The sequence below is a fragment of the Salmo salar genome, chromosome 01 (genome assembly GCF_965601325.2).
Source record: "Salmo salar chromosome 01, fSalSal1, whole genome shotgun sequence".
Taxonomy (NCBI): domain Eukaryota; kingdom Metazoa; phylum Chordata; class Actinopteri; order Salmoniformes; family Salmonidae; genus Salmo; species Salmo salar.
Window position 1 is genome coordinate 107,805,060 of NC_138291.1, and position 25,396 is coordinate 107,830,455.

General features: G+C 44.6%; 1 protein-coding gene across 1 annotated transcript; it reads right to left on the bottom strand.

Annotated features, from left to right (window-relative positions):
* Positions 1 to 604: 604 nt before the first annotated feature.
* Positions 605 to 21,963, bottom strand: LOC100136922 (serum albumin 2). The gene is given in 14 exon segments (NM_001123692.1): positions 605 to 978; positions 1,909 to 2,041; positions 2,225 to 2,448; positions 3,466 to 3,607; positions 3,911 to 4,014; positions 5,429 to 5,561; positions 5,763 to 5,983; positions 6,587 to 6,716; positions 6,826 to 6,923; positions 7,113 to 7,245; positions 12,564 to 12,652; positions 12,833 to 12,955; positions 16,172 to 16,304; positions 21,790 to 21,963. Coding segments are annotated over 14 exon segments (1,827 nt in total). The 5' UTR covers positions 21,909 to 21,963; the 3' UTR covers positions 605 to 933.
* Between the last annotated feature and the right edge of the window lie 3,433 nt (positions 21,964 to 25,396).

Here is a 25,396-nt window from a genome sequence, read left to right on the forward strand (position 1 = left end):
TTGGGATGAGTCAGACCGCAGAGTGAAGGAAAAGCAGCCAACAAGTGCTCAGCATATGTGGGAAGTCCTTCAAGACTGTTGGAAAAGCATTACAAGAGAAGCTGGTTAAGAGAATGCCAATAGTGTGCAAAGCTGTCATCAAGGCAAAGGGTGGCTATTTGAAGAATCTCAAATATAAAATATATTTTAATTTGTTTAACACTGTTTTGGTTACTACATGACTCCATATGTGTTATTTCATAGTTTTGATGTCTTCACTACTATTCTACAATGTAGAAAATAGTAAAAATAAAAACCCTTGAATGAGTAGGTGTTCTAAAACTTTTGACCGGTAGTGTATATATTTCCACCACTCTAATGCACCGTACATATACCAGGAAGTTGCTTCATGTCATGTCTTCTATAAACCATAAAGGGGTGACAAGACACAGTGGCTGTAATCAACTATCCAGGGAGCCATGGACACATAAATAATGAATAAACAGTTCTAAGAAAACTCCTGGGTTAAAATGGTGAGATTGTCATAATGAAACTAACTCATGGACAAGTATTAAAGTCTTGAGAATCCTCCTACCACATAATAAATAAATATCCACGGCAGTAATACAGTTGATAAACATGACTTTATTCAGTTATTAATGTATTTGATTGACAGGAGTCATTCATGTCTATCAGAAATTAACCAGTGGTGTGATTCATCCTAGATAGAGGTTTGATGAGGATAGGCTGTAAGGCTTATGAGTCAATCACAGATCACTGATAGACAGACTTATGAGTGGATGACAAGACGTTGCGGATAGGAGGATGAGGTCACCGTGGTGTAAATGTAGGCTGGGGAGGTAGATGGATCGATACAGACAGAACCTTCATTTTATTTTTATTGTTTTAAATCATCAGTTCATCTTTTGAAATTAAAATCATCAAAATTCTATCCTAAACCTTGACCAGCTCGGCACTCTCAGAAACCAGCTTGGGTGCCTGTAGGAGAAAACAAGGTGATCAGTTGTTAGAATCAATGAATGTTTTCCCTTTACTGTTCTGTACCACCTCTTAATGAAACATGATGTTTTCTCTTTACTGTTCTGTACCACCTCTTAATGAAACATGATGTTTTCTCTTTACTGTTCTGTACCACCTCTTAATGAAACATGATGTTTTCTCTTTACTGTTCTGTACCACCTCTTAATGAAACATGATGTTTTCTCTTTACTGTTCTGTACCACCTCTTAATGAAACATGATGTTTTCTCTTTACTGTTCTGTACCACCTCTTAATGAAACATGATGTTTTCTCTTTACTGTTCTGTACCACCTCTTAATGAAACATGATGTTTTCTCTTTACTGTTCTGTACCACCTCTTAATGAAACATGATGTTTTCTCTTTACTGTTCTGTACCACCTCTTAATGAAACATGATGTTTTCTCTTTACTGTTCTGTACCACCTCTTAATGAAACATGATGTTTTCTCTTTACTGTTCTGTACCACCTCTTAATGAAACATGATGTTTTCTCTTTACTGTTCTGTACCACCTCTTAATGAAACATGATGTTTTCTCTTTACTGTTCTGTACCACCTCTTAATGAAACATGATGTTTTCTCTTTACTGTTCTGTACCACCTCTTAATGAAACATGATGTTTTCTCTTTACTGTTCTGTACCACCTCTTAATGAAACATGATGTTTTCTCTTTACTGTTCTGTACCACCTCTCTTAATGAAACATGATGTTTTCTCTTTACTGTTCTGTACCACCTCTTAATGAAACATGACTGGAAGGAGGAAAAGGTATCTGAACAGAAACAGTCACACAAACAGTCTTAAGGTAATATGGTGTTTTGAGTGATCTTTTCTACAATAAAGATGAAAAGGTTTGAACATGTGATCAGTATGGAGCAGTGAGTGTTTACCTCCTCAGTGAAGCATGCTGCTTGGTCCTCAGCAGCACAGCACTTATCCTTCATGGTGTGATATTTAGTAGAGATGGTCTTCAGATGATCCTCAGTGATGGTGGTCTTATGTCTGACCACACCGTACAGTAGTCTGAGGAGACACACACACATATACACACACACACACACACACACACAAACACACACATAAAAAAATGAGTTGGAGTGTGTGTATGTGTGTGTGTATGTGTGTGTGTGTTAGTTTCATGCCTACGTGTGTTTAATTTGTGCCCACGTGTTTATTCACAGTGCGTTGGTAATATATCTTACTCACTTCTTCCCAGAGAGCAGCAGATCCTTGCTGTCCTTGGTGCAGAGCTCGGGGCCCATGTGGAAGCTGCTGGCATCCAGCTCTGGGGGCGTGAACTCTGTGTCAGGCTGGATGGCCAGGATGCAGTGTCTCCTCATGGAATAGGACTGGTTGCAGCAGTGGGCGATGTGGGGGTTAATGCTGGAGGGGTCATAGTCGTCACATGTGGCGTCGATGGCGTCGGTCAGCTGTGGAGAGGCCACATGGAGGAAGATGTCAATGGGTCATGTAGAGTAGAGCAGAGTAGAGCAGAGTACAGTACAGTAGAGTACAGTACAGTAGAGTAGAGTACATTAGAGTACAGTACAGTAGAGCAGAGTACAGTAGAGCAGAGTACAGTAGAGTACAGTACAGTAGAGTACATTAGAGTACAGTACAGTAGAGCAGAGTACAGTAGAGTACGGTAGAGTACAGTAGAGTAGAGCAGAGTACAGTACAGTAGAGTACAGTAGAGTACAGTACAGTAGAGTACATTAGAGTACAGTACAGTAGAGTAGAGTACAGTAGAGTAGAGCAGAGTACAGTAGAGTACAGTAGAGTAGAGCAGAGTAAAGTAGAGTAGAGTAGAGTAGAGCACAGTACAGTACAGTAGAGCAGAGTACAGTAGAGTACGGTAGAGTAGAGCAGAGTACAGTAGAGTACGGTAGAGTAGAGCAGAGTACAGTAGAGTACGGTAGAGTACGGTAGAGTAGAGCAGAGTACAGTAGAGTACAGTAGAGTAGAGCAGAGTAAAGTAGAGTAGAGTAGAGCACACTACAGTACAGTAGAGCAGAGTACAGTAGAGTACGGTAGAGTAGAGCAGAGTACAGTAGAGTACGGTAGAGTAGAGCAGAGTACAGTAGAGTACGGTAGAGTAGAGCAGAGTACAGTACAGTAGAGCAGAGTACAGTAGAGTAGAGTACAGTACATGGTGTTGGTCAGCTGTGGTGACAGAGACAGAAAGAGGAGGGGTCAACACTGGGAAGAGCAGAGTGATTTAAAATGAGAGGATGTGACATGTCTAGGGAGACGTGGAGGGAGGGGATAGTGGAGGGAGGGGGTAGTGGAGGGAGGGGGTAGTGGAGGGAAAGGTAGGGAGGAGGTGTGTGTGTCAGACCTCTGTCTGTATTTGTGTGCTTGCGTATGTGTGTGCTTATATGCGTGTGTGTGTGTGTGTGTGCTTGCGTGCATTTGTGTGTGTGCTTGCGTGTGTGTGTGTGTCAGACCTTCTCCTCTGCGCAAGGCAGGACGAAGTGGCCTGGCTCGTCCTTGCAGCAGGCATGGAGGACATCATGCACTGTCTCTGACACCATGTGGAGCTGGTCGAAGGAGGCCTGGGGCATTATCCTGGTGTAGTACACCATCATACTGAAGGAGGAGGAGATGGAGGAGGAGGTGGAGGAAGAGGTGGAGGAAGAGGAGGAGGAGGAAGAGGAGGAGGAAGAGGAGGAGGAGGAGGTGGAGGAAGAGGAGGAGTTAATTGTCATTACATAGTAATGAATTAAATATAAATGAACCATTCATAAACTATTAATAAGCCATAAAGTAACGATCAATTCACCCATAAAAACATCTGTCGGTAAGTTGTTAGGTGATATTTAAGATCCCATATAACATGAATCTCATCTACTTTGATCTTCAATATCTCTGTGTTAAAGCGTGACCCCTCACCTCTTCTCAAAGTTGTCATCGCTCACAGCAGCCTCAGCAGCACACATCTTCTTGTAGTAGTCCGTCTCATCAGTGATCTTCTTATCAATATCACTGCCTGCCAGCTGGAGACAGAACCATTCATACAGTTGGCATGATGCCACATGATGGGGCAGAGGCCATTATTATGGTCTAAACATACTATGGATTCAGTGCTAGCCTGCTGAGTTAAAGCCAACAACCATCAACTATTAGCTCAGGGAGCTAACGCAAGTATTCAGGTCAAGGCAATCATTACACTGTAACCAGCTAGGTAGTTCATCATCACAGACTGATATATAGTGTAACTAGCCAGGTTACTCATCATCACACTGTAACTAGCCAGGTTACTCATCATCACAGACTGATATATAGTGTACCTAGCCAGGTTACTCATCATCACAGACTGATATATAGTGTAACTAGCCAGGTTACTCATCATCACACTGTAACTAGCCAGGTTACTCATCATCACAGACTGATATATAGTGTAACTAGCCAGGTTACTCATCATCACAGACTGATATATAGTATAACTAGCCAGGTTACTCATCATCACAGACTGATATATAGTGTAACTAGCCAGGTTACTCATCATCACAGACTAATATATAGTATAACTAGCCAGGTTACTCATCATCACAGACTGATATATAGTATAACTAGCCAGGTTACACATCATCACAGACTGATATATAGTATAACTAGCCAGGTTACACATCATCACAGACTGATATATAGTATAACTAGCCAGGTTACTCATCATCGCACTGTAACTAGCCAGGTTACTCATCATCACAGACTGATATATAGTGTAACTTATAGTGTAACTAGCCAGGTTACTCATCATCACAGACTGATATATAGTGTAACTAGCCAGGTTACTCATCATCGCACTGTAACTAGCCAGGTTACTCATCATCACAGACTGATATATAGTATAACTAGCCAGGTTACTCATCATCACACTGTAACTAGCCAGGTTACTCATCATCACAGACTGATATATAGTATAACTAGCCAGGTTACTCATCATCACACTGTAACTAGCCAGGTTACTCATCATCACAGACTGATATATAGTGTAACTAGCCAGGTTACTCATCATCACACTGTAACTAGCCAGGTTACTCATCATCACAGACTGATATATAGTGTAACTAGCCAGGTTACTCATCATCACACTGTAACTAGCCAGGTTACTCATCATCACAGACTGATATATAGTGTAACTAGCCAGGTTACTCATCATCACACTGTAACTAGCCAGGTTACTCATCATCACAGACTGATATATAGTATAACTAGCCAGGTTACACATCATCACAAACTGATATATAGTATAACTAGCCAGGTTACTCATCATCACAGACTGATATATAGTGTAACTAGCCAGGTCTTCTGATAAGAGAAGATAAGACATGATCAACTTTGTTGTCTCCAAAGGGAATTGGTCTTGGGTTGGGGTTACTATGGAAATAACACATGGGTAATACATACAGCGGTTTTGACACACTCTGCGTGGTCCTCCATGTCACAGCACTGGAGCAAGGCCTGCTCAGCCTCCTTGGCGAACCTCAGAATCACCTGCTGAGACGACTCAGGGTGACGCACTGAGATCTCATAGACCAACCTGCCAATCAGGACAGACCATATACAGAGAGTCAGTAGTCAGACAGCCAATCAGGACAGACCGTACACAGTCGTTTAGCCAATAGCAACACCCCATACAAAGTCAGAATTGTGTGTGTATAGGCAGCTTTTCCAGATGTGTGTGTGTGTGTGTGTGTGTGTGTGTGTCTGCATGCACGTATGGATGTGCGTAAATACATACTTCCCCATGGCTACATCCGGGGTCTTGGTAAAGGTCTGGCAGACTGCTGCTATGTCAGCGTGAACGTCATAGTGCTCAGACAGACCGTCTGGCTTAGGGTCTGGCTTCATGGCCTCAACACAGGACCCTCTGTGTACTGCATCCTCCTTACAGCATGCAGACAGACCCGCCGCGCGAGACAACACACTCTCATCAGCACACACCTCATCCACCAGGGTCTTCTGTTTGGGGGGTACACACACACACACAGGCAGGAAGAGTCAGGGACACAAATACATGTATATGCAGACACACACACACATACATCCAACAGAATGAGAGGGTGAGAGGGTGAGAGAGTGAGAGGTTGAGAGGTGAGAGAGTGAGAGGATGAGGGGTGAGAGGCTGAGAGAGTGTGAGGCTAAGAGGTGAGAGGCTGAGAGGTGAGAGAGTGAGAGGCTGAGAGGTGAGAGATGAGAGGTGAGAGTGAGAGGCTGAGAGGCTGAGAGGTGAGAGAGTGAGAGGTGAGAGAGTGAGAGGCTGAGAGGTGAGAAAGTGAGAGGTGAGAGAGTGAGAGGCTGAGAGAGTGAGAGGCTGAGAGGTGGGAGAGTGAGAGGCTGAGAGGTGAGAGGCTAAGAGGTGAGAGGCTGAGAGTCTAAGAGGCTGAGAGGTGGGAGGTAATAGGCTAAGAGGTGAGACAGTGAGGAGTGAGAGAGTGAGAGGTTGAGAGGTGAGAGACAGAGAGTGAAAGTTTAAAACGGAAATGATAGAGTGTTAAAAGAGAGGAGGAACTAAAAGAGAAATACACCAATAAAAGAGAGGAATAGAGAGAAGACATAGTTTACCCTCTCCTTCATGCATGTGACCATGTCTCCGCTGCAGCAGGGGGCAACAGTCGCTACGATCTTGTCTACCATGCCTGCCATCTCCTGGAAAGAGGCCTGAGGCATCTTCTGACTGTACTGAACCAGCTTCCTGTTAGAACAAACAGACACACACATCAACCAATGGGACTGGCCCAAGGGCGGGCTCTCCTGGCTCTCAGCCAATTAGAACCATAGAGTTTTAGATTGACGTGTCCTACTTGGCCTTGACAACGCGGTCTCCATATTTCTTGTGGACAATGCACAGGGACTTGAGTTCAGCCACGCGTTTCGCGATGGCGTGTTGGAAAGTAGCTTTCTGGAAAAGAGAGAGAGAGAACGTTTACGTTGGCTTTGTAGGTGCTTTATCTGTCCATGCCAATAAATATGGTTGAATTGAATTGAGAGAGAGAATGCATCCAAAATGGCACCCTATTCTCTCATAGGGTTCTAATCAAAAGTAGTGTACTGTATAGAAAATAGGGTGCGATCTGAGACACCTCCTGACCTTGGTGTCGAAGCAGGTCTGGGCCTCAGCCTCTCCACAGCATGTAGTCAGAACCTCTCCATAACCTTTGGCGATAGCCAGGACCACATGTGGGGGTAGCATCGGGTTACTCTTGGAGAACTTGAAGATGAACCTGAAACACACGCGCACACACACACTCAGTAAATTCCCGAAAAACACTCCATATAGCTCAGTGGCCTAAAACAGAATTTTAGCTGGTGTGGTCTCAAGTCGATGGTCTCTAGTCGATGGTGTAGTCTCAAGTCGATGGTGTGGTCTCTAGTCAATGGTGTGGTCTCTAGTCGATGGTGTAGTCTCAAGTCGATGGTGTGGTCTCTAGTCAATTGTGTGGTCTCTAGTTGATGGTGGGGTCTCTAGTCAATGGTCTCAAGTCGATGGTCTCATGTCAATGGTGTGGTCTCTAGTTAATGGTGTGGTCTCTAGTCAATTGTGTGGTCTCTAGTCGATGGTGTAGTCTCTAGTTGATAGTGTGGTCTCTAGTTAATGGTGTGGTCTCTAGTCAATTGTGTGGTTTTAGTCGATGGTGTGGTTTTAGTCGATGGTGTGGTAACTAGTCGATGGTGTGTTTTAGTCGATGGTGTGGTTTTAGTCTATGGTGTGGTCTCTAGTCGATGGTGTTGTCTCTAGTCGATGGTGTGGTAACTAGTCGATGGTGTGGTCTCTAGTCGATGGTGTTGTCTCTAGTCGATGGTGTGGTCTCAGGTTGATGGTGTGGTCACTAGTCGATGGTGTGGTCTCAAGTCGATGGTGTGGTCTCTAGTTGATGGTGTGGTCTCAGGTTGATGGTGTGCTCTCTAGTTGATGGTGTGGTCACTAGTCGATGGTGTGGTCTCAAGTCGATGGTGTGGTCTCTAGTTGATGGTGGGGTCTCAAGTCGATGGTGTGGTCTCAAGTCGATGGTGTGGTCTCTAGTTGATGGTGGGGTCTCTAGTCAATGGTCTCAAGTCGATGGTCTCACGTCGATGGTGTCGTCTCAGGTTGATGGTGTAGGCTCTAATCGATGGTGTGGTCTCAAGTCCATGGTGTGGTCTCTTGTTGATGGTGTAGTCTCTAGCCGATGGTGTGGTTTCAAGTCTGGTGTAGTCTCTAGTTGATGGTGTGGGCTCAAGTCCATGGTGTGATCTCTAGTCGATGGTGTGGTCTCTAGTTCATGGTGGGTGTAGTCTCTAGTTGATGGTGTGGTCTCTAGTCGACGGTGTGGTCTCTAGTCGACGGTGTGGTCTCTAGTCGATGGTGTGGTCTCAAGTCGATGGTGTAGGTTCAAGTTGATGGTGTGGTCTCTAGTCGATGGTGTGGTCTCTAGTCGATGGTCTGGTTTTTAGTCGATGGTGTGGTTTTTAGTCAATGGTGTGGTCTCTAGTCAATTGTGTGGTCTCAAGTCGATGGTGTGGTCTCTAGTTGATGGTGTGGTCTCTAGTCGATGGTGTGGTTTTTAGTCGATGGTCTCAGGTCGACGGTGTGGTCTAATCTATGGTGTGGTCTCAGGTCAATGGTGTGGTAACTAGTCGATGGTGTGGACTCAAGTAAATGGTATCAAGTTGATGGTCTCAAGTCGATGGTGTGGTCTTAGGTTGATTGTGTAGTCTCTAATCGATGGTGTGGTCTCAAGTCCATGGTGTGGTCTCTAGTAGATGGTGTAGTCTCAAGTCGATGGTGTAGTCTCAAGTTGATGGTGTGGTCTCTAATCAATGGTGTGGTCTCTAGTCGACGGTGTGGTCTGTAGTTGACGGTGTGGTCTCTAGTCGTCGGTGTGGTCTCTAGTCGATGGTGTGGTCTCTAGTCGACGGTGTGGTCTCTAGTCGACGGTGTGGTCTCTAGTCGATGGTGTGGTCTCTAGTCGATGGTGTGGTCTCTAGTCGATGGTGTGGTCTCTAGTCGACGGTGTGGTCTCTAGTCGATGGTGTGGTCTCTAGTCGATGGTGTGGTCTCTAGTCGATGGTATGGTCTCAAGTCGGTGGTCTCAGGTCGATGGTCTCTAGTTGATGGTGTGGTCTCTAGTCGATGGTGTGGTCTGTAGTTGACGGTGTGGTCTCTAGTCGACGGTGTGGTCTCTAGTCGATGGTGTGGTCTCTAGTCGACGGTGTGGTCTCTAGTCGATGGTGTGGTCTCTAGTTTAAGGGGGGGGGGGGTCTCTAGTCAATTGTGTGGTCTCTAGCTGATGGTGGGGTCTCTAGTCAATGGTCTCAAGTCGATGGTCTCAAGTCAATGGTGTGGTCTCTAGTCGATGGTGTGGTCTCTAGTCGACGGTGTGGTCTCTAGTCGATGGTGTGGTCTCTAGTCGATGGTGTGGTCTCTAGTCGATGGTGTGGTCTCAAGTCGGTGGTCTCAGGTCGATGGTCTCTAGTTGATGGTGTGGTCTCTAGTCGATGGTTGTGGTCTCTAGTCGATGGTGTGGTCTCTAGTCGATGGTGTGGTCTCAGGTTGATGGTGTGGTCTCTAGTCGATGGTTGTGGTCTCTAGTCGATGGTATGGTCTCTAGTCGACGGTGTGGTCTAATCGATGGTGTGGTCTCAGGTCAATGGTGTGGTAACTAGTCGATGGTGTGGACTAAAGTCAATGGTCTCAAGTCGATGGTCTCAAGTCGACGGTGTGGTCTCAGGTTGATGGTGTAGTCTCTAATCGATGGTGTGGGCTCAAGTCCGTGGTCTGGTCTCTAGTTTATGGTGTAGTCTCTAGTCGATGGTGTGGTCTCAAGTCGATGGTGGGGTCTCTAGTCAATGGTCTCTAGTCGATGGTCTCACGTCGATGGTGTGGTGTCAGGTTGATGGTGTGGTCTCAGGTTGATTGTGTAGTCTCTAATCGATGGTGTGGTTTCAAGTCCATGGTGTAGTCTCTAGTCGATGGTGTAGTCTCAAGTCCATGGTGTGGTGTCTAGTCGATGGTGTGGTTCTCAAGTCCATGGTGTGGTCTCTAGTCGATGGTGTAGTCTCTAGTTGATGGTGTGGTTTTAGTCGATGGTGTGGTTTTAGTCGATGGTGTGGTCTCTAGTCGACGTTGTGGTCTCTAGTCGACGTTGTGGTCTCTAGTTGATGGTGTAGTCTCTAGTCGATGGTGTGTTTTTAGTCGATGGTGTGGTTTTAGTTGATGGTGTGGTCTCTAGTCGACGGTGTGGTCTCTATTCGACGGTGTGGTAACTAGTCGATGGTGTGTTTTAGTCGATGGTGTGGTTTTAGTCTATGGTGTGGTCTCTAGTCGATGGTGTTGTCTCTAGTCGATGGTGTGGTAACTAGTCGATGGTGTGGTCTCTAGTCGATGGTGTTGTCTCTAGTCGATGGTGTGGTCTCAGGTTGATGGTGTGGTCACTAGTCGATGGTGGGGTCACTAGTCGACGGTGTGGTCTCAAGTCCATGGTGTAGTCTCTAGTCGATGGTGTAGTCTCAAGTCCATGGTGTGGTGTCTAGTCGATGGTGTGGTTCTCAAGTCCATGGTGTGGTCTCTAGTCGATGGTGTAGTCTCTAGTTGATGGTGTGGTTTTAGTCGATGGTGTGGTTTTAGTCGATGGTGTGGTCTCTAGTCGACGGTGTGGTCTCTAGTCGACGTTGTGGTCTCTAGTCGATGGTGTGGTCTCAAGTCGATGGTGTGGTCTCTAGTTGATGGTGGGGTCTCAAGTCGATGGTGTGGTCTCAAGTCGATGGTGTGGTCTCTAGTTGATGGTTGGGTCTCAAGTCGATGGTGTGGTCTCAAGTCGATGGTGTGGTCTCACGTCGATGGTGTCGTCTCAGGTTGATGGTGTAGGCTCTAATCGATGGTGTGGTCTCAAGTCCATGGTGTGGTCTCTAGTTGATGGTGTAGCCTGCCGAGGGGGCGTCGGGTAGTCCGGATGGTGTGGGCTCGGGGGGGGTCTCAGCGAGGGGGCTCGGAGGGTGGCTCGGTGAGGGGGTCTCAGTGAGGGGGTCCGTCGAGGGTGGCCGTCGTGGGTGGCTCGTCGAGGGGGCCTGTTGATGGTGGGGTCTCAAGTCGATGGTGTGGTCTCAAGTCGATGGTGTGGTCTCTAGTTGATGGTGGGGTCTCTAGTCAATGGTCTCAAGTCGATGGTCTCACGTCGATGGTGTGGTCTCTAGTTGATGGTGTGGGCTCTAGTTGATGGTGCGTGTAGGCTCTAGTTGATGGTGTGGTCTCTAGTCGACGGTGTGGTCTCTAGTCGATGGTGTGGTCTCTAGTTGATGGTGCGTGTAGGCTCTAGTTGATGGTGTGGTCTCTAGTCGACGGTGTGGTCTCTAGTCGACAGTGTGGTCTCTAGTCGATGGTGTGGTCTCTAGTCAATTGTGTGGTCTCAAGTTGATGGTGTGGTCTCTAGTTGATGGTGTGGTCTCTAGTCGATGGTGTGGTTTTTAGTCGATGGTGTGGTTTTTAGTCGATGGTGTGGTCTCTAGTCAATTGTGTGGTCTCAAGTTGATGGTGTGGTCTCTAGTTGATGGTGTAGTCTCTAGTCGATGGTGTGGTTTTTAGTCGATGGTCTCAGATCGATGGTGTGGTCTCAGGTCAATGGTGTGGTCTCAGGTCAATGGTGTGGTAACTAGTCGATGGTGTGAACTCAAGTCAATGGTCTCAAGTCGATGGTCTCAAGTCGATGGTGTGGTCTCAGGTTGATTGTGTAGTCTCTAATCGATGGTGTGGTCTCAAGTCCATGGTGTGGTCTCTAGTCGATGGTGTAGTCTCAAGTCGATGGTGTGGTCTCTAGTCGATGGTGTGGTCACTAGTCGATGGTGTGGTCACTAGTCGATGGTGTGGTCTCTAGTCGATGGTGTGGTTTTTAGTCGATGGTGTGGTCACTAGTCGATGGTGTGGTCTCTAGTCGATGGTGTGGTTTTTAGTCGATGGTGTGGTCTCTAGTCAATGGTGTGGTCTCTAGTCGACGGTGTGGTCTCTAGTCGATGGTGTGGTCTCTAGTTGATTGTGTGGTCTCTAGTCGATGGTGTGGTAACTAGTCGATGGTGGGGTCTCAAGTCAATGGTCTCAAGTCGATGGTCTCAAGTCAATGGTGTGGTCTCAGGTTGATTGTGTAGTCTCTAATTGATGGTGTGGTCTCAAGTCCATGGTGTGGTGTCTAGTCGATGGTGTTGTCTTTAGTCGACGGTGTGGTCTCTAGTCGATGGTGCGGTCTCAAGTCGACGGTGTGGTCTCTAGTCGATGGTGTGGTCTCTAGTCGATGGTGTAGTCTCTAGTTGATGTTGTGGTCTCTAGTTGATGGTGTGGTCTCTAGTCGATGGTGTGGTCTCTAGTTGATGGTGTGGTCTCTAGTCGATGGTGTGGTCTCTAGTCGATGGTGTGGTCTCTAGTCGATGGTGTGGTCTCTAGTCGATGGTGTAGTCTCTAGTTGATGGTGTGGTCTCTAGTTAATGGTGTGGTCTCTAGTCGATGGTGTAGTCTCTAGTTGATGGTGTGGTCTCTAGTTAATGGTGTGGTCTCTAGTCGAGTGTGGACACTTACCTCCCAACAAAAGCCTTGTGGTCCTTCTTGAAGTCTTCACACTGGTCTGCAGCGGGCAGCTCAGCTTTGAGGGACAGGTCCCGAGGAATCTACAATCAATCAATCAACCACTCAATCAATCAGTCAAATGTATCCATAATGCCTTTTTTACTTCATCAGTTGTTATATTGTTTTCCAGTAACCCAGTCTACACCCCAAAGAGCAAGCAGAAGCAGAAGGAAGAAACCTAGATAGGAACCTGGCTCAGAGGGAGGGGTGGTCCATTCTACCTTGGCCTTGTGGTCCACAAAGCAGTGTGTCCTCTCAGCGGCAGTCTTCTCACAGCACATCTTCAGATCGTTCTTCTCCACCAGGGTCTCAGAGGAACACACCGCGCTCTGGAACAGGTCCGCCTGCGCACACACACACACACACACACACACACACACACACACACACACACACACACACACACACACACACACACACACACACACACACACACACACACACACACACACACACACACACACACACACACACACACACACACAAATAGGAGTACACCGTTTAGCCAGCAAAGAGTGCTATTATATCAGAACAGTTTCAACTGAAACAAACACTGACTGGAAATATTAGTCACTAATGCCCAATTCCATACCTACCCCTACCTCTGGCCCCTTTCTTTGGGCTCTACCTTTGGGCCCTACATCTGGCCCCTATCCCTGGCCCCATCTCTGGCCCCTCTCTGGCCCCTACCTACCCCTGGCCAGGCTGGCCAAATGTTAAATGTAAAGTTGTGTGATAAGGATGATGAGGTGTGATACGGTTGATGAGGTGGGATAAGGATGATGAGGTATGATAAGGATGATGGCATATGATAAGGATGATGAGGTGTGATAAGGATGATGGGGTATGATACGGATGATGGGGTATGATAAGGATGATGAGGTGTGATAAGGATGATGAGGTGTGATAAGGATGAAATGTGATAAGGAAGATGGGGTATGATAAGGATGATGAGGTATGATAAGGATGATGGGGTGTGATAAGGATGATTGGGTGTGATAAGGATGATGGGGTGTGATAAGGATGATGGGGTATGATAAGGATGATGAGGTATGATAAAGATGATGAGGTGTGATAAGGATTATGGCATATGATAAGGGTGATGAGGTGTGATAAGGATGATGGGTGTGATAAGGATGATGGGGTGTGATAAGGATGATGGGGTATGATAAGGATGATGAGGTATGATAAAGATGATGAGGTGTGATAAGGATGATGGCATATGATAAGGGTGATGAGGTGTGATAAGGATGATGGGGTATGATAAGGATGATGGGGTATGATAAGGATGATGAGGTGTGATAAGGATGATGAGGTGTGATAAGGATGAGATGTGATAAGGAAGATGGGTTATGATAAGGATGATGAGGTATGATAAGGATGATGGGATGTGATAAGGATGATTGGGTGTGATAAGGATGATGGGGTGTGATAAGGATGATGGGGTATGATAAGGAAGATGAGGTATGATAAAGATGATAAGGTGTGATAAGGATGATGGCATATGATAAGGGTGATGAGGTGTGATAAGGATGATGGGGTATGATAAGGATGATGGGGTATGATAAGGATGATGAGGTGTGATAAGGATGATGAGGTGTGATAAGGATGAGATGTGATAAGGAAGATGGGTTATGATAAGGATGATGAGGTATGATAAGGATGATGGGATGTGATAAGGATGATTGGGTGTGATAAGGATGATGGGGTGTGATAAGGATGATGGGGTATGATAAGGAAGATGAGGTATGATAAAGATGATAAGGTGTGATAAGGATGATGGCATATGATAAGGGTGATGAGGTGTGATAAGGATGATGGGTGTGATAAGGATGATGGGGTGTGATAAGGATGATGGGGTATGATAAGGATGATGAGGTATGATAAAGATGATGAGGTGTGATAAGGATGATGGCATATGATAAGGGTGATGAGGTGTGATAAGGATGATGGGGTATGATAAGGATGATGGGGTATGATAAGGATGATGAGGTGTGATAAGGATGATGAGGTGTGATAAGGATGAGATGTGATAAGGAAGATGGGTTATGATAAGGATGATGAGGTATGATAAGGATGATGGGGTGTGATAAGGATGATTGGGTGTGATAAGGATGATGGGGTGTGATAAGGATGATGGGGTATGATAAGGATGATGAGGTATGATAAAGATGATGAGGTGTGATAAGGATGATGGCATATGATAAGGGTGATGAGGTGTGATAAGGATGATGGGTGTGATAAGGATGATGGGGTGTGATAAGGACGATGGGGTATGATAAGGATGATGAGGTATGATAAAGATGATGAGGTGTGATAAGGATGATGGCATATAATAAGGGTGATGAGGTGTGATAAGGATGATGGGTGTGATAAGGATGATGGGGTGTGATAAGGATGATGGGGTATGATAAGGGTAATGAGGTGTGATAAGGGTGATGAGGTGTGATAAGGATGATTAGGTGTGATAAGGATGATGAGGTGTGATAAGGATGATGGCATATGATAAGGATGATGAGGTGTGATAAGGATGAAGGGGTGTGTTAAGGATGATGGGGTGTGATAAGGATGATGGGGTGTGATAAGGTTGATGAGGTATGATAAGAGTGATGAGGTGTGATAAGGGGGATGAGGTGTAATAAGGATGGTTAGGTGTGATGAGGATGATGACGTGTGATAAGGATGATGGCATATGATAAGGATGATGAGGTGTGATAAGGATGATGGGGTGTGATAAGGATGATGGAGTGTGATAAGGATGATGGGGTGTGATAAGGATGATGGGGAGTGATAAGGATGATGAGGTATGATAAGGGTGATGAGGTGTGATAAGGATGATGGGGTGTGATAAGGATGATGATGTGTGATAAGGATGATGAGGTGTGATAAGGATGATGGGGTGTGATAAGGATGATGAGGTGTGATAAGGATGATGGGGAGTGATAAGGATGATGGGGTATGATAAGGATGATGAGGTGTGATAAGGATGATGGGGTGTGATAAGGATGATGAGGTGTGATATGGTTGATGAGGTGTGATAAGGATAATGAGGTGTGATACGGTTGATGAGGTGTGATAAGGATGATGAGGTATGATAAGGATGATGGCATATGATAAGGATGATGAGGTGTGATAAGGATGATGGGGTATGATAAGGATGATGGGGTATGATAAGGATGATGAGGTGTGATAAGGATGATGAGGTGTGATAAGGATGATGGGGTATGATAAGGATGATGGGGTATGATAAGGATGATGAGGTGTGATAAGGATGATGAGGTGTGATAAGGATGAGATGCGATAAGGATGATGGGGTATGATAAGGATGATGAGGTGTGATAAGGATGATGGGATGTGCTAAGGTTGATGAGGTGTGCTAAGGTTGATGAGGTGTGCTAAGGTTGATGCAGTATGATAAGGATGATGGGGTATGATAAGGGCGATGGGGTATGATAAGGATTATAGGGTGTGCTAAGGTTGATGAGGTGTGCTAAGGTTAATGAGGTATGATAAGGATGATGGGGTATGATAAGGATGATGAAATGATAGGTGTCTCTCACCACATCTCTTTCGCAGTCCTCTGGAGGAGTGTCTGAGCAGCATTTGACGCCCATGGCTAAGGCCTCTGCGATGAGAGGCACCAAGTCACCCAACGTACTATCGGGAAGATTCTGAGCCAGCCCTACAAGGATCCTACACACACACACACACACACACACACACACACACACACACACACACACACACACACACACACACACACACACACACACACACACACACACACACACACACACACACACACACACACACACACACACACACACACACACACACACACAGTCAGATGATGCATTATACCAAAACATGAACACACAGTGCAGTTTACTGACTGAACTCATTGTTATTTGTGGTTAGAGCATTGGGTCAGTAACCGAAAGGTTGCTGGATCGAATCCCCGAGCTGACAAGGGAAAATCTGTCGTTCTGCCCCTGAACAAGGCAGTTAACCCACTGTTCCTAGGCTGTCATTGTAAATAATTATTTGTTCTTACTGACTTGCCGAGTTAAATAAAAAAATGTTTTGTCATACTTTTTCTCCCTACCCTACCGTCCCGTCCCGGACAACAATACTTCTACTGCTACTTACAGCTAAGGTTTTAAACAGCAAAAAGGCAAAGAGCCCGCTTTTAAACATAGGATGGTCCTCTCTCAGTAGCTTGCTAGAAAACCAATTTGGATTTAGAATTTTTTGGGGTACAATGGAGGCTTTAAGAGAGAGGCCTTAATATTTAATAGTTTTAACCCTCCAAACTCATGTTCGTTATGTAAATATGCTCATTAAATTTTATCTGGTGTGCCATTCCAAATAAAGGGAAATAATATTTCCTCACATGATTTGAAAAATGATTCCCTTTGGAGTCAGTAAATTAATTAATAAATATGTAAACTGCGATATGGCTAGAGAATTTATCAGGGTAATCTTCCCGTAAATGGATGGGTGTTTTCCCTCTCCACGGTTTTAAGATTCTATATATTTTGCTGTTTTTGATCAAAGTGAATAGTTGCAAAGATTATTCAACTTTTGCAGGATATGTACACCAAGCACATCGACTTCACCATGCACCCATTTAATCGGGATTTAAAGTTTGCATCTTTTAGAGACCCAATCCTTAATATAGTATTATCATATTATCTCTTATCATAGTTGGGTTTAAGTCTAGAGAAACTGGTTAAATTATCAAAGTCTTCAATATGGCCCTTCAAGGTTGAAGATTGAGGACTCAAAGAGAATCATCAGGGTACATTGATCATTTTGTCTCTAATCTCTTTTTTAAAGCAATTCAATGGCCTTAATAAATAGGTAAGGTGACAGAGGAAAACCTTGTTTTCCACCTCTTGACAATTCAAAATTCTCAGAGAAGTAACCCTTATTTAATTTTTGACATATTATTGTACATGACTTCTACCCACTTTATGAGATATTCTATAAAGTTGAAAAAATCCAGGCACTTATAAACAGATTCTAGACGTACTGTATGAAATGTTTTCTTAAGATCTGCCATAAAGATTATACTTAGTTTCCCTGCATTCTGATAGTTTTCCATTATTTCTTGTAGTTGTCTAATGTTGTCTCCAATATATCTTCCTTTTAAGAATCCTGTCTGATCGTGATGAATAATGTCCGGTAGGACCTTTTTATTCTATGAGAAATACATTTTGCCAATATTTTTGAATCACAACATTGAAGTGTGGGGCTTCAAATTTTTTTCAAGAGACTGGTTCTTTATATTGCCCCCCTGGCTCCTGCTTCAGTAGCAGAGAGATCAGTCCCTTCTTTTTGTATGTCTGACAGTTTGCCATTTATATTGATTCATTTCAAATGGGGAAAATCCCTGGTCTCGATGGTATTCCAAAATGTTTATGAACTACTGAAAGATCCATTACTATCATGTTTTAATTACTTATAAATAAATGTCAAACTGTTGGACACATAAAGAGGGATTGATTGCTCTCCTACTGAAACAGGGCGGCAATATAAAGACCTAACCATCATAATAATGGATCTGTCCCTCTTGTGTGTAGATCAATTTAATACATGTTGAATTCAGAATGTAACACAACAAAATGTGGACTAAGTCAATGGGTATGAATACTTTCTGAAGGGTTGTATATATACAGTTGAAGTCGGATGTTTACATACACTTAGGTTGGAGTCATTAAATCTCATTTTTCAACCACTCCACAAATGTCCTGTTAACAAACTATAGTTTTGTTAACAAGAAACTATAGTTAACAAACTATAGTTAACAAACTATTTCTTGTTAACAAACGATCTACTTTGTGCATGACACAAGTCATTTTTCCAACAATTGTTTACAGACAGATTATTTCACTCATAATTCACCATATCAAAATTCCAGTGGGTCAGAAGTTTACATACATTTACATTTACGTCATTTAGCAGACGCTCTTATCCAGAGCGACTTACAAATTGGTTCATTCACCTTATGATATCCAGTGGAACAACCACTTTACAATAGTACATCTATATCTTTTTTTTTGGGGGGGGGGGGTTAGAAGGATTACTTTATCCTATCCCAGGTATTCCTTAAAGAGGTGGGGTTTCAGGTGTCTACGGAAGGTGGTGATTGACTCCGCTGTCCTGGCGTCGTGAGGGAGCTTGTTCCACCATTGGGGGGCCAGAGCAGCGAACAGTTTTGACTGGGCTGAGCGGGAACTGTGCTTCCGCAGAGGTAGGGGGTACAGCAGGCCAGAGGTGGATGAACGCAGTGCCCTTGTCAACACTAAGTTGACTCTACCTTTAAACAGCTTGAAAAATTCCATAAAATTATGTCATGGCTTTAGAAGCTTCTGATAGGCTAATTGACATAATTTTTGGATGGCAGGAGTGCGTGATGCAAGGCAATCTGGCGCCTTCAAGCGCCAGGGGGAGGGAAGAGCGGGAGCAGACGTGACATAATTGACAACATTTGAGTCAATTGGAGGTGTACCTGTGGATGTATTTCAAGGCCTACCTTCAAACTCAGTGCCTCTTTGCTTGACATCATGGGAAAATCAAAAGAAATTAGCCAAGACCTCAGAAAATAATTGTAGACCTCCACAAGTCTGGTTCATCCTTGGGAGCAATTTCCAAATGCCTGAAGGTACCACGTTCATCTCTACAAACAATAGTACGCAAGTATAAACACTATGGGACCACGCAGCCATCATACCGCTCAGGAAGGAGACGCGTTCTGTCTCCTAGAGATTAACGTACTTTGGTGCGAAAAGTGCAAATCAATCCCAGAACAACAGCAAAGGACCTTGTGAAGATGCTGGAGGAAACAGGTACAAAAGTATCTATATCCACAGTAAAACGAGTCCTATATCGAAATAACCTGAAAGGCCGCTCAGCAAGGAAGAAGCCACTGCTCCAAAACCGCAATAAAAAAGCCAGACTACGGTTTGCAACTGCACATGGGGACAAAGATTGTACTTTGTGGAGAAATGTCATCTGGTCTGATGAAACAAAAATATAACTGTTTGGCCATAATGACCATCGTTATGTTTGGAGGAAAAAGGGGGGGATTGCAAGCTGAAGAACACCATCCCAACCGTGAAGCACGGGGGTGGCAGCATCATGTTGTGCGGGTGCTTTGCTGCAGGAGGGACTGGTGCACCTCACAAAATAGATGGCATCATGAGGAAGGAAAATTATGTGGATATATTGAAACAACATCTCAAGACATCAGTCAGGAAGTTAAGGCTTGGTCGCAAATGGGTCTTCCAAATGGACAATGACCCCAAGCATACTTCCAAAGTTGTGGCAAAATAGCTTAAGGACAACAAAGTCAAGATATTGGAGTGGCCATCACAAAGCCCTGACCTCAATCCTATAGAAAATGTGTGGGCAGAACTGAAAAAGTGTGTGCGAGCAAGGAGGCCTACAAACCTGACTCAGTTACACCAGCTCTGTCAGGAGGAATGAGCCAAAATTCACCCAACTTATTGTGGGAAGCTTGTGGAAGGCTACCCAAAACGTTTGACCCAAGTTAAACAATTTATAGGCAATGCTACCAAATACTAATTGAGTGTATGTAAACTTCTGACCCACTGGGAATGTGATGAAAGAAATAAAAGCTTAAATAAATCATTCTCTCTACTGTTATTCTGACATCTCACATTCTTAAAATAAAGTGGTGATCCTAATTTACCTAAAACAGGGGATTTTTTACTAGGATTAAATGTCAGGAATTGTGAAAAACTGAGTTTAAATGTACTTGGCAAAGGTGTATGTAGACTTCCGATTTCTTTTGATTTTCCCATGATGTCAAGCAAAGAGGCACTGAGTTTGAAGGTAGGCCTTTAAATACATCCACAGGTACACCTCCAATTGACTCAAATGTTGTCAATTATGTCACGTCTGCTCCCGCTCTTCCCTCCCCCTGGCGCTTGAAGGCGCCAGATTGCCTTGCATCACGCACTCCTGCCATCCATCACGCACACCTACCTTCCCTCGTCACGCGCATCAGCATTATTGGACTCACCTGGACTCACTTATCACCTGTTCATTTCTTCCCCTATAATTGTCAGTTCCCCAGCTCTGTTCCCCACTGCTGCATTGATTGTTTTTGTCTTTGTTTTCTGTATGCTGACGCTGTTCCTGTCTCGTTCTATGTCCGTTATTGATTAAATGTTACTCCCCGTACCTGCTTCGTCTCTCCAGCGTCAACTCATGTGACAAATTAGCCTATCAGAAGCTTCTAAAGCCATGACATCATTTTCTGTAATTTCCCAAGCTGTTCAAAGGGACAGTCAACTTAGTGTATGTAAACTTCTGACCCACTGGAATTGTGATACAGTGAATTATAAGTGAAATAATCTGTCTGTAAACAATTGTTTGAAAAATGACTTGCACAAAGTAGATGTCCCAAGTGGTTGAAAGGGGTTGGATTGGTTGAAAAACGAGTTTTAATGACTCCAACCTAAGTGTATGTAAACTTCCGACTTCAACTGTATATAGTGTACTACTGCAATATGCCTCATATCTACTACTGCAGTATGAGGCATATCTACTAATGCAATATGAGGCATATCTACTATTGCAATATGAGGCATATCTACTACTGCAATATGAGGCATACTACTACTACTGCATTATGAGGCATATCTACTACTACTGCAATATGAGGCATACTACTACCGCAATATGAGGCATATCTACAACTACTGCATTATGAGGCATATCTACTACTACTGCAATATGAGGCATACTACTACTGCAATATGAGGCATATCTACTACTACTGCAATATGAGGCGTATATACTATTGCAATGTGAGGCATATATACTACTGAAATATAAGGCATGGCTACTACTGCAGTATAAGGCATATCTACTACTGCAATATGAGGCATACTACTACTACTGCATTAAGAGGCATATCTACTACTACTGCATTATGAGGCATATCTACTACTGCATTATGAGGCATATCTACTACTGAAATATAAGGCATATCTACTACTGCAGTATAAGGCATATCTACTACTGCAGTATAAGGCATATCTCCGACTACTGTAGTATAAGACATAACTGCTTCTGCAATATGAGGCATCCTACTACTGAAATATAAGGCATAGCTACTACTGCAATTTTAGGCTGCACTACTCACAAAGATTTGAATCCATCTTCCTTGGCCTCAGTGAAGATGGTACAGATCTGGTTCTGAGCCTGAGACCGGGATAAAACACTCAGCAGCACCAACAGGCTGCAGACAGACAACCACTGCATGATGAAAGGACAGGCGCACGGACGGAGGGATGGATGGAGAGAAGGAGGGATGGATGGAGGACGGGATCTAGCGATTGAGCCGAGGAATGGAGAAATGCAGAGCTCCTTTATACTATTGTGGAATCTGTCAATCATTAGCTGACATCTCTCTGTCTCTCTCTCTCTCTCTCTCTCTCTCTCTCTCTCTCTCTCTCTCTCTCTGTCTGTCTGTCTGTCTGTCTGTCTGTCTGTCTGTCTGTCTGTCTGTCTGTCTGTCTGTCTGTCTGTCTGTCTGTCTGTCTGTCTGTCTGTCTGTCTGTTTCTCTCTCTCTCTCTCTCTCTGTCTCTCCGCCTCTCTGTCTGTCTCTCTCTCTCTCTCTCCCTCTGTTTCTCCGCCTCTCTCTCTATTCTCTCTTTCATTTGGACCCTGGGACTGTGTTTCACAACTGGTCTTTGCACACAGTGATCTGTCAGTAAATAAACACTGCTTTTTAGATTCCCTTTTCTGTAGTTAGTTCTATGGAAGAAAACTCAGTCACCCAGGTGAAAGTACAGAATATGTGTAGCATGACTTGGGGGGTGAACGGCCAGGAACACAAAGGTCTGAAAGACAAAGTCCACTGTACGTTGAGCTTCCAAACTGTCCCCATGCTAACCCACCATCTGACCACGTAATATGTCTCCAAACTATCACCAAGCCAACCAACAATCTGACCAGATAATATGTCTCCAAACTGTCCCCATGCTAACCCACCATCTGACCAGATAATATGTCTCCAAACTGTCCCCATTCTAACCCACAATCTGACCAGGTAATATGTCTCCAAACTGTCCCCATGCTAACCCACCATCTGACCAGATAATATGTCTCCAAACTGTCCCCATGCTAACCCACAATCTGACCAGATAATATGTCTCCAAACTGTCCCCATGCTAACCTGCACCATCTGACAAGATAACATGTCTCCAAACTGTCCCCATGCTAACCAGCCATCTGACCAGATAATATGTCTCCAAACTGTCCCCATGCTAACCAACCATCTGACCAGGTAATATGTCTACAAACTGTCCCCATGCTAACCCACCATCTAACCAGTTAATATGTCTCCAAACTGTCCCCATGCTAACCCACCATCTAACCAGATGTGTCCAAACTGTCTCCAAGCTAACCCACCATCTTTCCACATAATATGTCTCCAAACTGTCCCCATGCTAACCCATCATCTGACCACGTAATATGTCTCCAAACTGTCCCCATGCTAACCCACCATCTAACCAGATGTGTCCAAACTGTCCCCGAGCTAAACCACCATCTATCCACATAATATGTCTCTAAACTGTCCCCATTCTAACCCACCATCTGACCTGGTAATATATGTCCAAACTGTCCCCATCTACCCAAATAATATGTCTCCAAACTGTCCCCATCTACCCAAATAATATGTCTCCAAACTGTCCCCATGCTAAACCACCATCTAACCAGATGTGTCCAAACTGTCTCCAAGCTAACCCACCATCTATCCACATAATATGTCTCCAAACTGTCCCCATGCTAACCCACCATCTGACCACGTAATATGTCTCCAAACTGTCCCCATGCTAACCCACCATCTAACCAGATGTGTCCAAACTGTCCCCGAGCTAAACCACCATCTAACCAGATAATATGTCTCCAAACTGTCCCCATGCTAAACCACCATCTAACCAGATGTGTCCAAACTGTCTCCATGCTAACCCACCATCTATCCAAATAATATGTCTAGAAACTGTCCCCATGATAAACCACCATCTAACCAGATGTCTCCAAACTGTCCCCCTGCTAACCCACCATCTATCCAAAATTAGGTCTCCAAACTGTCCCCATGCTAGCCCACCATAAGACCAGATAATGTCTCCATCCTGCCCCCATGCTAACCAACCATCTGACCAGATAATATGTCTCTATACTGTCCCCATGCTAACCCACCATCTGACCAGGTAATATGTCTCCAAACTGTCCCCATGCTAACCAACCATCTGACCAGATAATATGTCTCTATACTGTCCCCATGCTAACCCAACATCTGACCAGGTAATATGTCTCCAAACTGTCCCCATGCTAACCCAACATCTGACCAGGTAATATGTCTCCAAACTGTCCCCAGCATCTAACCAGATAATGTCTCCAAACTGTCCCAATGCTAACCCAACATCAGACCAGATAATATGTCTCCCAACTGTGCCCATGCTACCCCACCAACTGACCAGATAATATCTCCAAACTGTCCCCATGCTAACCCACCATCTGACCAGGTAATATGTCTCCAAACTGTCCCCATGCTAACCAACCATCTAACCAGATAATATGTCTCCAAACTGTCCCCATGCTAACCCTACATTGAACCAGATATTGTCTCCAATCTGTCCCAATGCTAACCCAACATCGGACCAGGTAATATGTCTCCAAACTGTCCCCATCCATCCAAACAATATGTCTCTAAAATATCCCCATGCTAACCCACCATTTGACCAGATAATATGTCTCCAAACTGTCCCCATGCTAACCCACCATCTGACCAGGTAAATGTCTCCAAACAATGTCCCACATGCTCAACCTGCACCATCTGACCACATAATATGTCTCCAAACTGTCCCCATGCTACACCTGCACCATCTGACCAGGTAATATGTCTCCAAACTGTCCCCATGCTAACCTGCACCATCTGACCAGGTAATATGTCTCCAAACTGTCCCCATGCTAACCTGCACCATCTGACCAGGTAATATGTCTCCAAACTGTCCCCATGCTAACCTGCACCATCTGACCAGGTAATATGTCTCCAAACTGTCCCCAAGCTAACCCACCATCTGACCAGATTATCTGTCTCCAAATTGTCCCCATGCTAACCCACCATCTGACCAGATTATCTGTCTCCAAATTGTCCCCATGCTAACCCACCATCTGACCAGATAATATGTCTCCAAACTGTCCCAATGCTAACCCACCATCTGACCAGGTAATATGTCTCCAAACTGTCCCCAAGATAACCTTCACCATCTGACCAGATATGTGTCCAAACTGTCCCCATGCTAACCCACCATCTGACCAGGTAATATGTCTCCAAACTATCCCCAAGCGAACCTTCACTATCTGACCAGATATGTCTCCAAACTGTCCCCATGCTAACCCACCATCTGACCAGGTAATATGTCTCCAAACTATCCCCAAGCCAACCTGCACCATCTGACCAGGTAATATGTGTCCAAACTGTCCCCATGCTAACCCACCATCTAACCAGATAATATGTCTCCAAACTGTCCCCATCTATCCAAACAATTTGTCTCCAAACTGTCCCCACGCTAACCCACCATCTAAACAGATGAGTCCAAACTGTCCCCATGCTAACCCACCATCTATCCAAATAATATGTATCCAAACTGTACCCATGCTAACCCATCATCTGACCAGGAAATATGTCTTCAAACTGTCCCCATGCTAACCCACCTTGTAATCAGATAATATGTCTCCA